Source organism: Bos indicus x Bos taurus, chromosome 25 (assembly GCF_003369695.1).
Source record: "Bos indicus x Bos taurus breed Angus x Brahman F1 hybrid chromosome 25, Bos_hybrid_MaternalHap_v2.0, whole genome shotgun sequence".
NCBI lineage: Eukaryota > Metazoa > Chordata > Mammalia > Artiodactyla > Bovidae > Bos > Bos indicus x Bos taurus.
Window position 1 is genome coordinate 39,119,680 of NC_040100.1, and position 13,449 is coordinate 39,133,128.

The 13,449-nt window shown below is 48.5% G+C and overlaps 1 protein-coding gene across 2 annotated transcripts in view; it reads left to right on the forward strand.

The window, feature by feature from the left end:
* SRL (sarcalumenin) overlaps positions 1 to 9,463 on the forward strand; it is a 37,209-nt gene extending 27,746 nt beyond the window's left edge. For both annotated transcript variants that reach the window (XM_027527303.1, XM_027527302.1), the window contains 3 exons: positions 2,798 to 2,914; positions 4,537 to 4,770; positions 6,245 to 9,463. In XM_027527303.1, the coding sequence (XP_027383104.1) occupies positions 2,798 to 2,914; positions 4,537 to 4,770; positions 6,245 to 7,056 (1,163 nt within the window). In that variant the 3' untranslated portion in view covers positions 7,057 to 9,463. The remainder of the gene's footprint in view (positions 1 to 2,797; positions 2,915 to 4,536; positions 4,771 to 6,244) is intronic.
* Positions 9,464 to 13,449: the final 3,986 nt, after the last annotated feature.

The window sequence follows — 13,449 nt, forward strand, 5'->3', positions numbered from 1 at the left end:
CTAGTTGTTGTTTTTTAAAGGGGCAGCAGAAAAATTCCTCCTTCACCTTTGGTCACCTTTCTTTTTTAAAAATTTAATTTAAAATGTTTTATTGGAATATAGTTGCTTTACAATGGTGTGTTAGTTTCTATTGTACGGCAAAGTGAATCAGCTCTATGTATACATAGATCCCCTCTTTTTTGGATTGCTTTCCCATTTAGGTCACCACAGAGCACTGAGTAGAGGTCTCTATACTATGCAGTAGGTCCTCATTAGTTATCTATTTTAAAATAGTTCACAGGCTTCCCAGGTGGCACAGTGGTAAAGAATCCGCCTGCCTATGTAGGGGATGCAGGAGATATGGGTTTGATTCCTGGGTCAGAAAGATTCCCTGGAGGAGAAAATGGTAGCCCATTCCAGTATTCTTGCCTGGAGAATCCCATGGACAGAGGAGCCTGGTGGGCTAGTCCATGGGGTCACAGAGTTGGACAGGACTGAGGAACTGTGCATACATGCACACACGCGCTCTTCAACAGTGTATATGCCAATCTCAGTCTCCCAATATGACCCAGCCTAAGGCGGGAATCTAATTTGCGTTTGAACGGGGAGTGAAATTGCACGTCCCTTCCTGTGTTAGTTGGCTGTTTCTGCATGTCTCCTGTGTTGTTCTGATGGCTGTGCAGGGAAGGAGTATTGTAGGGCCTCCCTCATTCCTGCTTTACAGAAGGCGGACCAGAGGCTCAGAGAGATGCTGGGCTGCCCAGGCCACATGGCTGGAATTAGGAGCGGTAGCTTCTTGTCTCCTCCTTGTTTCACCATTCCCTTGCAGGCTTCTCAGAATGTGCACGCCAGGCAGGTGGCCCGTGGGCATGGCACTCAGCAGAGAGGGCGTCCCCGGGGCCTGATCTCTCTGTCCAGGCGCCCCTCCTCTCCTCTCTTCTCTGGCCAGTGTCTGGGCTCCTCCGAGCCCAGGGTCATCCTCCTGTGACCTCCCTCCTGGGTGCCACACCTGTAGCCTCCTGCGTGTGCCAGTGCCGCCCCCTGCTGCAGGGAGCGGAAACAGCAGCTGGGAAAACTGGAAAGGTGGTCTCGCAGGGGAGCTGGAAGGCCAGGTTACCCTTAGTGGGGCCTGGTCCAGGGAAAAAGAGGCTCCTTGTAGGATCTCTGTGGCTGTGACTGGGGATTCCTGCCACCCCACCCCCCACCCTCCTGTTCCTTCCTGCTCCCCAGCCAGGGGTTGTTCAGTCATTAAATCATGTCTGACTCTTTTTGACTCCATGGACTGCTGCACGCCAGGCTTCCTTGTCCTTCACCATCTCCCAGAGTTTGCTCAAACTCATGTCCATTGAGTTGGTGATGCCACCCAACCATCTTATCCTCACCCATCCCGTCTCCTCCTGCCCTCAATCTTTCCCAGCATCAGGCTCTTTTCCAATGAGTCGGCTCTTTGCCTCAGGTGGCCAGAGTACTGGAGGGACCTTCAGCTTCAACATCAGTTCTTCCAGTGAATATTCATCATTGATTTCCTTTAGGATTGACTGGTTTGATCTCACAACGAACTTTGGGAAATTCTTAAAGAGATGGGAATCCCAGTCGTGGTCTCACACACGCATTCAAATATCGGAAAGGATGCATAGCCTAAGCAGCTTGAGGACATGGAGGGGAGACTTTTCTCTGTATACCTTTTTATACTTCTGATTTTTGAATCAATAAATGAAATCAATTAAAAATTTTAAAAATAACTGAAAGAGAGAGAAAAAAGGAAAAAAAAAACAACCCACCACAGTGCCTCCTGTGTTGAGGCCTTGCCTGCCAGGCTCAGCAGGGCTAAGATGTCTGGACAACTTTAGGTACTAAGCTGTGCAGGGCTGGGGACTTGCCTGGTGGTCCAGTGGTTAAGACTCCATGATTCCAATGCAGCAGGTGTGGGTTTGAGCCCTGATCTGGAAACTAAGATCCCACATGCCTTGCTGCAGGGACAAAAAAAAAAAAAAGCTGTGCATGGCCGACTCTATGTGCCCTAAGGGCTGGAAGTCTGCAACAGGAGATTGTGAATCTCCCACGCGGAAAGCCTCTCACTGTCCCCTCCCCATCCCTGGGTTTTGAAAGCACTGGAAAATTCTGTGTTTTCTTCTCAGGGACCTGCACTGGAGAGGCCCAGGCAGGGTGTTCTTCCCAACATGAGACAAGAACCCGAGAATTGCCGAGTCAGTGCTTGGTGGACACTGGCAAACGTGTCTTGGACTTTGGAGGCTGACATTTGAGACTGGCCCTGTGGACCGGCTTAGGCTGAGCCTGAGGAGGGGTGTTGGGAGGTGCAGCTAAGCAGAGGGAGGCAGGGGGCCGTCAGTGCCTGGTCCAGACCATCCCAGGGTGTATAAACCTCTTCCATGACTGTTTTTCTGTAACCAATCCAGGTAGCAGCATTTTAGCCTCTCCTCGGTGGCGGCTCTCTCCTGCCCCTCTTATGAATGGTGTGCTCCCAGATCTGAGCCTGGAGGTCTCCCCCAGTGTGAGCTCTGGGTCACTGTTTGTTGACCTCAGTGGATCCCTCCCTCTCGGGGGCTGGTGTGCTGTGGGTCTGTGCATGGTCCAAATGCTGGTGTGCCACAGTCCAAATGCTGTCTCCTCGTGGGCGCTAACTGGGTCATCACACTAACACAGAACAAGGCGTGCTCCAGACCATACCATGCTCTGAGGTCCAGGGTAGAAACCCACAGCTCCTGATCAACTGTCTGGGGCACAACGTGAAGAACCCTGTCCCTCCACAGTGAGGAGCTTTGAGTTCATGTCCATGTCTTGTCCCTGCTGCCCACAGATGGGGAGATCACGTCCAAGCCAATGGTCTTGTTCCTGGGACCATGGAGCGTTGGCAAATCCACCATGATCAACTACCTCCTTGGCCTGGAAAACACTCGCTACCAGCTCTACACAGGTAACAGCATGACTTTCTTGTGTGCCTGTTGGTGTTTCAGTGTCACATGTAAAAAGCATTGGGAAAAAAAGGAAACATTGAGGGGCTGTAGTGTACGGCACAAAGTGCCAGGAAAGAGATCCTGTGCCCACCAAACTTAAGCTGTAATGCCATGGGGGAAAACTTGGAGATAATGAGGTATCTATGATTCAATATACAAAGATTTAAAGGGGTTACATTTGTTTAAAAAAATATATATATATATATATGTAAAATCAGAAGTAAGTTAAAAGGGTATTTGACTACACAGGAAATTTTATTTTTTTTAAATTATGGTATAGCATTAATACAGGGTTTCCCTGGTGGCTCAGTGGTAAAGAATCTGCCTGCCAGTGCAGGAGATTCAGGTTCAATCCCTGGTCCAGAAAAAGCCTTTGGAGAAGGAAACGGCAAGCCACTCCAGTTTTCTTGCCTGGAGAACCCCGTGGACAGAGGATCCTGGTCAGCTACAGTCCATGGGGTTGCAGAGTTGGACATGACTTAGTGACTGAACAGCAACAAATGTATGGCGTAAGTGAAAGTGAAACTCAGTTGTATCTGACTCTTTGTGACGCCATGGACTAAACAGTCCATGGAATTCTCCAGGCCAGAATAATGCAGTGGGCAGCCCCTCCCTTCTCCAGGGGATCTTCCCAACCCGGAAATTGAACCCAGGTCTCCCGCATTGCAGGCAAATTCTTTACCAGCTGAGCCACAGGGAAGCCCAAGAATACTGGAGTGGGTAGCCTATTCCCTCTCCAGCAGATCTTCCCAACCCAGGAATTGAACCGGGGTCTCCTGCATTGCAGGCAGATTCTTTACCAACTGAGCTATCAGAGAAGCCCAGTGTATGGCACAGGAAGTATAGAAAACAACACTAGTAACTTTGGATGGTGACAGATGGTAACTGGACTTACTGTAGAGATCATTTCTTAATGTACGAAAATATTGAATCACACTGTTGTATACCTGAATCTACATGATGTTGTAAATCATTTATACTTCAATTTAAAAATTAGAATCTGACAGATTAAAAAAGAAAATGAAAATATTCATATACATCTTCAATATAGTAATAAAAATTATGTGCAGGAAACCAGCAGTTATACCCATGTTCACAGCAGCATTATTTGCTACGGCTGAGAGGTAGAAACAACCCAAATGTCCATCAATTGATGATGGATAAAAGACATGTGTTCATTTCATCTGTATAAGGGAGTATTATTCAGCCTTGAAAAGGAATTAATTTCTGATACATGCCACAACATGGCTGAATCTTGAAGACATTATGCTAAGTGAAATAAGCTAGACATAAAATGACAAATATCATATGATTTCACTTATATGAGGTCCCTAGAGTCATCAAATTCATAGAGACAGAAAGTGCAGGAGAGGGAATTCCCTGGTGGTCAAGTGGTTAGGACTCAGCACTTTTCCTGCTGGGGAACTAAGATCCTGAAAGCCAGGTGCCATGGCCAAAAAGTAAAAATAAATAAACACTAACTTCCATTCCTCCACTCTCCACTCCCAGTAATCTCTCCTGTGCCTCCTTTTGTATTGCTGTGATGTGACATGACTGTGTTCTTTCTAACCCGTGTGTGCAGGTGCCGAGCCCACCACCTCAGAGTTCACGGTCCTCATGCACGGGCCCAAGCTGAAGACCATCGAGGGTATTGTCATGGCTGCTGACAGCGCCCGGTCCTTCTCGCCCCTCGAGAAGTTTGGCCAGAATTTCCTGGAGAAGCTGATAGGCATTGAGGTTCCCCACAAACTTCTGGAGCGGGTAACATTTGTGGATACACCAGGCATCATTGAGAACCGCAAGCAGCAAGAAAGAGGTAATTCAACACTCATTTCTGAACAGCATGAGCACTGTCTTATGAAACTGTTTAAGGCAGAGGAGGAGACCAGCATTGTCCAAGACTTTGGGATGCATTCTTTGCTTCCAGCCCTTTCTTTGTCATCACTGTGGTGCCTCCTAGGTGTGAGTACCTCATCCTTTTACTTCCCTGAGGAATGGTCTGGTTTGGAGGCCGTCAGCATCTTCCCAGGGGGAGGGCTGGCCTTCTTGCCAGGAGCTCCTTGAGGTCCCTGCTGTGTCTTTGGGATGCACAAGCTGTCCAGGTGATCAAGGGCCTGGACTGGTTGGATCCCCTGCACTTGACCTCTGGCTAACATGGGTCTGGGTTAAACTTGACCTTCAACTCGTCCTGGTCCCAATATCTGCTTTGCCAGACCTGCTTCAACACAATCCTGTCTTAGACTTTCCAAAGCCCTGCTTGCCTTCAGGTGGCAGGGGAGTGCCATTGAGTGTCACCATGACGCAGCACCATCTGCAGAGATGAGTCATAACGGGGCATTTGTCAGAATATATGAACAGATGGTGAATCTCAGTTTATGGTTATAACTCTCATTTTGTTATAACCAAATCCTGTTTTATAGCTAATAATAATATTATTGCTAATAATTACAGTAATAAACTAACCTTTATTGCACTCTTCTAACGCACTGGATAATTTCCATGTGTTATTGGTTGATCATTGTAGAAACATTTCAAGACAGGTATCCCTACTCTTCCCATTTTGGAAATAAAGGAATTAGGATGTATTGAGCACCTACCCTGTGACTGGATAGCAGTTTTAGTTCAGTGCTTTCCTGTGTTTCTAGCAACATCATGATCTTTATATCACTTTAGGTGGTATTGTTCTTCTTGTCATTTTTCAACGAAAATGGTAAGGCTTAGAAGCATATAATTTTCAGTTGGTCAGTGATGGAGCCCAAATTCTAGTCCGGGTCTCGATGGTAGGTCCACATTTATTTCCCCTAAGTGATGCACCCTCTCTTTTATTCCTTCTAATTCCCTGACTTATTTCCTTTAACATTTTTGCCACTGCCCCAGATCTTTTCAAGCAGTGGGAAAATCTCCATTTGGCAGAAATGTTTTGTTTTCCTGGAGCCTTGAATTCCACTGTGGATTAAAACAAGGATCAGGCCGTTTTCTTTTTTGGTCGTACCATGCAGCTTGCAGGATCTTAGTTCCCCAATCAGGGATTGAACCTGAGGCCTCAGCAGTGAAATTGTGGAGTCCTAACCACTGGACCGCTAGGACATTTCCCCAGGCTATTCTTGACTGAGGGTTGACAAGGAGCAGGAGACGTGTAATGAATTCTTTAAGTCTTCAGAAATCCAGAAAATCCCTGACGTTCTCAGTCCCTTCAAAGCCACAGAATGGTCTGGTTCCAGAAGGAGGGGCAGGGGGCCTGGGGGTGGATGAGGTCTTCCCAGCCTGACTTCTCGTACCCTCTCCCCAAGGCTACCCCTTCAACGATGTGTGCCAGTGGTTCATTGACAGAGCGGACCTCATCTTCGTCGTCTTCGACCCCACCAAGCTGGACGTGGGTCTGGAGCTGGAGATGCTCTTCCGCCAGTTGAAGGGGCGCGAGTCCCAGATAAGGATCATCCTGAACAAGGCCGACAACCTGGCCACGCAGATGCTCATGAGGGTCTATGGGGCCCTCTTCTGGAGCCTGGCCCCACTCATCAACGTCACAGAACCTCCGCGGGTGTACGTCAGCTCCTTCTGGCCCTACGACTACAAGCCCGACACCCACCGGGACCTGTTTCTCAGGGAAGAGATCTCCCTCCTGGAGGACCTGAACCAGGTGATCGAGAACAGGCTGGAGAACAAGATCGCCTTCATCCGCCAGCACGCCATCCGGGTCCGCATTCACGCCCTCCTGGTGGACCGCTACCTGCAGACGTACAAGGAGAAGATGACCTTCTTCAGTGACGGGGAGCTGGTCTTTAAGGACATCGTGGAAGACCCTGATAAATTCTATATCTTCAAGACCATCCTGGCCAAGACCAACGTCAGCAAGTTTGACCTTCCCCACCGCGAGGCCTACAAGGACTTCTTTGGGATCAACCCCATCTCCAGTTTCAAGCTCCTGTCCCAGCAGTGCTCCTACATGGGAGGCTGTTTTCTGGATAAGATCGAGCGGGCCATCACCCAGGAGCTCCCCAGCCTCCTGGGCAGCCTCGGGCTGGGGAAGAACCCAGGTGCTCTCAACTGTGACAAGACAGGGTGTGGCGAGACCCCAAAGAACCGTTATAAGAAACCCTAGGTGGCCGCGTTGCCATTCTCGGGCTCCCGTCGTCGTCGGTGAATGAGCTTGTGTCCTGACTGTCCGAGAAGTCCTGGTTTATTAACCCTTTGAGCCACACTGGCAGGAACCGTTGTGCATTGGAGACGGGAGTTAATTGAGGCCAGTGGTGGGGGAAGGGGTGGGTTGAGGGGGGGAGTGGAAACTGTGAATTAGGGCCTGCTTGTCTTGTTGCTTCAAGTAGGGGCCTGACTGAGACATGTCAGGCCATACCTGCTTTTCCTGGGTCCCCTCTCTGCAGTGGGGTGGAGGGGGTGCAGAGAGCAGCTAAACTCTAGTGTAAACTGAATTAATAAGCGTCACACAGGCTAAAAGCAGCTGAAGTTCCTTTTTCCCGGATCAGCTGAGAGGCTAGAGGAGACTTGAGTTCTGCAGGGCTGTCTGCTCCGTGCACGCAGCTGCCTTCCACACAGTCTTCTGTCTGTCCCCAGCCCTTGTCTGCCTCCTGAGCTTGGGTTGGCTTCACAGGAGACAATTGTCTGAATCAACCTGGGTGTTGAGCCTACCCCTGGGCCCTCTCCCTTGTTTCTGCAAGGGGCAGGGAACGGTTTGGGATACCAGGACGCTGAGCGAGAACAAGCGCTCCCCAGGCCAGTTCTCTGGCACCTTCTAAGCCAGCCGGAAGCTTGGTCCCTTTCTCGGCCCCAGGAGGAGGGTGACTATTCCATGTGTTCCGGTCATTTCCTTGTTGGAAGTGACTTCAGTGAGAGTCCCGGCAGGGCTCAGAGGGTTAATTGGTTTGCAGTGTGTCTTTGTCTATTGCATGTCTTGGAAAACTCAGACCCCAAAGGCTTTGGGTTTCAGAGGGGACAGTGGAGAGCTTGCTCCTGCTGTTGCCACAGCTTCTCCGTGGAGACACTTGGCACAGGAGTTGTTCCTTCCTGGTTCTCATCACACAGCTTTTCCTTTCGCTTCTCCATTCCCTGATGCGACAACACTCGAATCTCGGCGTAATTCCTGGGGAGTCAGAAGCAGTACCAGCCACTCGGTGCCACTGGCAACCCAGGCCTGACTGTCAGTTTCCACCTGAACTTGATGCTGATGCCCACCGAGCGCATAGCAGGGGCGCCTGGCCTTCCAGTACCAAAGAGTGTGAATGTGTGTGTGTTATGTTGTCCAAGAGAGATTAGGGAGATGACAGATGCCCGAGGGCACAGAGGGGGAGTGAGCGGTGAGAGTCCTGCCTGCCTGGCGTGCCCCCTCAGAGGGCAGGAGCAGACGGAGGGATGGGGCATGGAGGGGACAAGCCTTTTGATGGAGGATGGGTGGGTGATGAGTCTAAGTCTAGGGGACCCGGCCTGGCTGCCCCTTCCCCCCCCAACCCGGAGCCTCCTTCTGCCTGTCCTGGGAGTGAGCTGTCTTGGGGGACTTCTCCAAGAGGCCCCGCCAGCACCAGAGAGTCCCCCAGACCCAAGGGAAAGCCAAGACAAAGGCAGAGGGAGAAGTGGCCTGAGGGTCAGGCAGAGGAGGCAAACGGGCACACTGGTGGCCATGTTAGGCTCACACAGAGATCTGCAGTCTGGAATTCCTTGAGTTTCTTGGAATTATCAGCAGTCTGGCACGTGCTGCCTCAGAGGCTGCTTCTTCTGGCTCCTTTGAAGGATCTAGAACCTCCCACAAGAAGACCAGAGGCCCCACCACCTCCAGGACATGTTTCTAAGGACAGAGTCAACCAGAGAAGACAAGTCTGCAGGGGCATCCGAGGAACCTGGTGACCAGCACCCGGGGAGCTGCTTCCTTCTCGTTCAAAACCAGCCCTGGCCTCATCTCTCCATCCTTTACGCTTTCAAGGGGCTGCTCTCCCACCTTGCTCCTTAATGCTCCTTCGTCCCCTCAGCTACTTTGGGCATTTCTGTTTTCCCAGCACAGAAGGGGAAGAAAAAGTGCAGAACTGGGCATCGTCGTAGCTGCTGAGGTCAGCACTGCTTTAGGAGCAGCAGCAGGAATGAGATGAAGACATTCATACGGTATTTATATTTCTGGGGGTGCGTGTGACATCATCAGTGATCTTTCCCCCCTTTTCTCCATTCGGCTTCCTTTTCTTACTCTTTCTGTTCCTCTGTTCACCCTTTGACTTTCCTTCTGTCTAACTTCCCGCAGGCTTGTCTACCAGCCAGGGCTTTGAGCGCTATTTGGTGCCCTGCTCTGTGGAGGTGGATTTCAAGCAGAATTCTGACTCTTTGGGTGGGGGTGGGGGATCGTGGGGAACTGGGTGGGGAGTCAGGAATCCCCTAGGAGGAGTATCTGTGAACGTTTGTGCCTGAACAGTTGCTGTTTCTCTCCAAAGCAGAATCTTTCTAATGCTCTTTCTGTTCAGAGTTCATCAGGGAGAAACTCTCAATAAAGTTCCCATCTCTCTTTAACACCTTGTACTGTCTCGATGCCTCCAACCTGTGTAATCTCTCTCTTTTTAAAAATTTTTAAAGAATTTTGGCTGTACCCTGTGGCATGTGAGTTATTAGTTCCCTGATTAGGGATCGAATGCACACCCTCTGCATTGGAAGGCAAACTCTTAACCACTGGTCCATCCCCAGTGTAAACTCTTTCTTCCTTTTATCCAGTAGAAGGGATTCCCAGGTGGCCTAGTGGTAAAGAAGCTGCCTGCCAATGCAGGAGACATAAGGGAACTGGGCTGGATCTTAGGGTCAGGAAGATCCCTTGGAGAAGGGCACGGCAATCCACTCCAGTATTCTAGCCTGGAGAATCCCCATGGATGGAGGAGTCTGGTGGGCTACAGTCCATGGGGTTGCAGAGTGGGACACGACAGAAGCAACTTTGCAAGCATGCATGCACATACTGATTTTAAGGAAGACAAATCTTTTTTAAGAGCATTTTTTGGTTCATAGCAAAACTGAGAGGAAGGCAGAGGTTTCCCACATGCCCCCTCCCCACAAGGCTTGCCCATTATCTACGCCCCCCTCGACAGTACATTTGTTACAGCTGACCATCCTCATTGACACATCATAGTCACCCAGCTCTTAATCTGCTTAGGGGGCAAGCAAATGGGCACTGAAGTCCCTTTTATAAGGATTAGCCAGAGCAACTTCACGGTCACGTTTAGGAAAAAGTACTGAATAAATTTGGAGTAACCATGGAACTGTACTGATATCCAAGGTGGAGCTAAGACCGTCTTTAAGTCTGCAGTCAGGATGATAGGGAAATCAGAAGGGTGAAATACAGAAAGCAAAATCAAGGATCATTCTAAACACAGCCTGATGACATGAGAGACACCGTGAATGGAGGGGGTGTCTACAGCTGTGTGTGTGCCTCCCCTGAATATTTGGGGGTTACAGGTAGCTGTATGTATAAGAGACACGCAAACACTTGTGTGTAGTCTATGTGTGGGTGTAGTGGCTCAGCAGATGCACGTGTGGGTGTAGCGGCTCAGCAGATGCACATGTGGGTCTGGGGTGGTGAAGTAATTATATGAACAGTGTGAGGATTCAGATCACGGGAGCATGTGTACAGGCAGATGTGTGTGGGGGGTGAACTGGGTGCCCAACCCAGGGTGGAGAACCAGGAATCTGGCCCAAGGAGGACATCGCAACTGTCTTCAAGCTTTACATGTGTATCCCAAAGTCTGAGCCTCGAGACAACATTTCAAGCGAACTTCTCTTTCCCTCTCTCTTTCTTTTTAAAGCCAATTCCTCTTTCTGTGACATAAGCTCAAGCTCTCCTAATCCAGAGAAACTTGAATTTTTCTTTAGAAGACCATAAAAGCAATAAAAAAGAGGCCTAAGAGAAACAGAAAAACGAGAGTAGAGCAATGCAGCAAAGGAGGATTGAACAGGTTCTGAAGGAATCCCTTGCGCCAACTTCTTATCTGAAGCATACAAAAATGACACACATAAATGAACATATTCTGTGTCTGCCTACACTGTGGAGACTTTCTCTGGTTTACCGTAATGTCAGTGGGGAAGAGAAGCAACTTCTAGAACACTCGTTGTGCCAGGAACCGGGCTATAGACCTACAGACATTACCACTCTTAAGGTTACCTTAAGATCATGCCTTAATTTTAACAGCTGTGTGCCATGCCACATTGAGTGCTTTATGTGCTTTATTTCTTTTCCTTTTTTCCCCTTTTCTTTTTTTTTGGGGGGGGGGCTGCATTGTGTGGCTTGAGGGATCTTGGTTCCCCAACCCAAGCCACAGCAGTAAAAGCACTGAGTCCTAAGCACTGGACCACCAGGGAAATCCCTGCTTCATTTCATGTAATCTTCAAAATAACCCCACAGGGAAGGAGCCATCCGGCACAGACAAGAGCACAGCTTCTGGTGTCAGCGCTTGGGATCCATCCTGGGCTCCACCACGTACTAACTGAGCACCTGGTGGCAAATGTCTTAACTTTGTGCTTCAGTTTCCTTACCCATAAAATGGAGATGTTAATAGTTCTTCTCTCATGGGGTTGTTGAGAGGATTAAATGACTTAATGTAACATGCTTGAAATAGTACAGAGCCCACAGAAAGTATTCAGTACATGTTATTACTATTATTAATCATACTTTACTGAGGAGGAGACTGATGGTCAGAGTGATTGGGATGATGGCATGTGTATTTGGGAGGGCTGGAATTCTTCTGAAGTCTGATTCACCCTACAGCTCATGCTAGGTTACTTGCCCAGGGGTCACATTTGGTGACATTGTTCTTTCTGATCCCTCTCCCTCCTCTTCATAAACTGTCTAAAATGTTTGGTCAGTACCTTGAAGCTTGTAAGTAACAAAACCTATCATTAGAAAGATTATTGAGGATTATTTCCTGAACAACAGCAAAATATTATAAGAAAAAAAATCATACCCTTAATTCCATTTCAGTTGGATCTCTACCATGATCATCTTGTAAAGTATTAATAGATTGGGTAGGTATATTTACTGACCTTAAATTCAAATCCAGCCTGGGGAAACTGCATATCCAGAGAAGTTAGGTCCAAATTCACCCCATTAAAACCTGACAAACCAAACTAAAAGGCAATTTTCTATCCATCCCGCTATTCTTTCGACTATATGCTATCATACTGACTTGTGCTAATCTGGAGCCTAGGCCAAATTGTGATAGTACATTTTTCTGATACAATGAAGAGTGATTTTGTATTTGTGAAGACTGCAAAAAAAAAAAAAAAAATTTGTTGGTTCTATTTCCATTTTCTCCAAACTTCTGGATTTTTCTCCCACCACAACTTCAAAAGCCTTGGAATTCTCACATATTTATTCAGGCATATTCTTTCCCCTGGGGGAGCCAACAGCCAATTAGGGAAAGAGTCATGGAACCTGAGTGACCACAGAAGTCCTCTGGGATGAAGTGACCACATTTTCTAAATCATGGGGACACATGGTCTGGCAGAGGATTTTTTTTTTCCATTTGAAAATGTAATCATTTGAAAAGTCTGACCAATGCATATTGACTGTGAAATTTATTTCAGCACTGAATAGATTCCCTTTGTTGAGAATCTGTTTACATCATATCAGGACTCCTGAGAATACTGAGACAGCCAGGGGGTTATCGAGCTTGGGAAGGGAATTCTAGGTACATGTTGAGGGATGGGTGGGATTGGAAGGTCAGAGACCAGGAGGTTGGATCCTGCTGGGAGATCAAAGGCCCAGACTCAGAAAGGAAGACATCTGTGTGTCCAGTGAGGAATCAAGGTGAGATGAGGTGATTTAGGGGAAACCAGCACTTTGCTGACTAAGGTCCGTATAGTCAAAGTGACGGTTTTCAGGACTCATGTGCGGATATGAGAGTTGGCTGAGCGCTGAAGAACTGATACTTTCAAATTGTGGTGCTGGAGAAGATTCTTGAGAGTCCCTTGGACAGCAAGGAGATCAAAACAAATCCTAAAGGAAATCAACCTTGAATATTCATTGGAAGGACTGATGCGGAAGCTGAAGCTCCAATACTTTGGCCACCTGATGCGAAGAGCTGACTCACTGGAAAAGACCATGATGCTGGGAAAGATGAAGGGCAGGACAAGAACGGGGGCTACAGAGGATGACATGGCTAGACAGCATCACCGACTCTATGGACATGAGTTTGAGCAAACTCTGGGAGATAGTGAAGGACAGGGAAGCCTGGTGTGCTGCAGTCCATGGGGTCCCAGAGTTGGCCTTCACTTATCAACAACAACAAGGCAATCAAATGGAAGCCCAAGGAACCAGGGTTTGAGGTCACTCCATTTCTGAATATTGAAGGCCATGAAGAAGAAGGAAGTTGCTTCCTGCAGGCAGCAAATGGGCACCGCCTGGAGAGGTGAGCACTTAGCATCCAGGAGCCTGCTTTGGCTACCCAGTATCCCTTGGGCAATGCCCCTTTCCTCCAGTGACTCATGGCCTGATGGGTAGGGGATACTGGGTCTCTGTCCT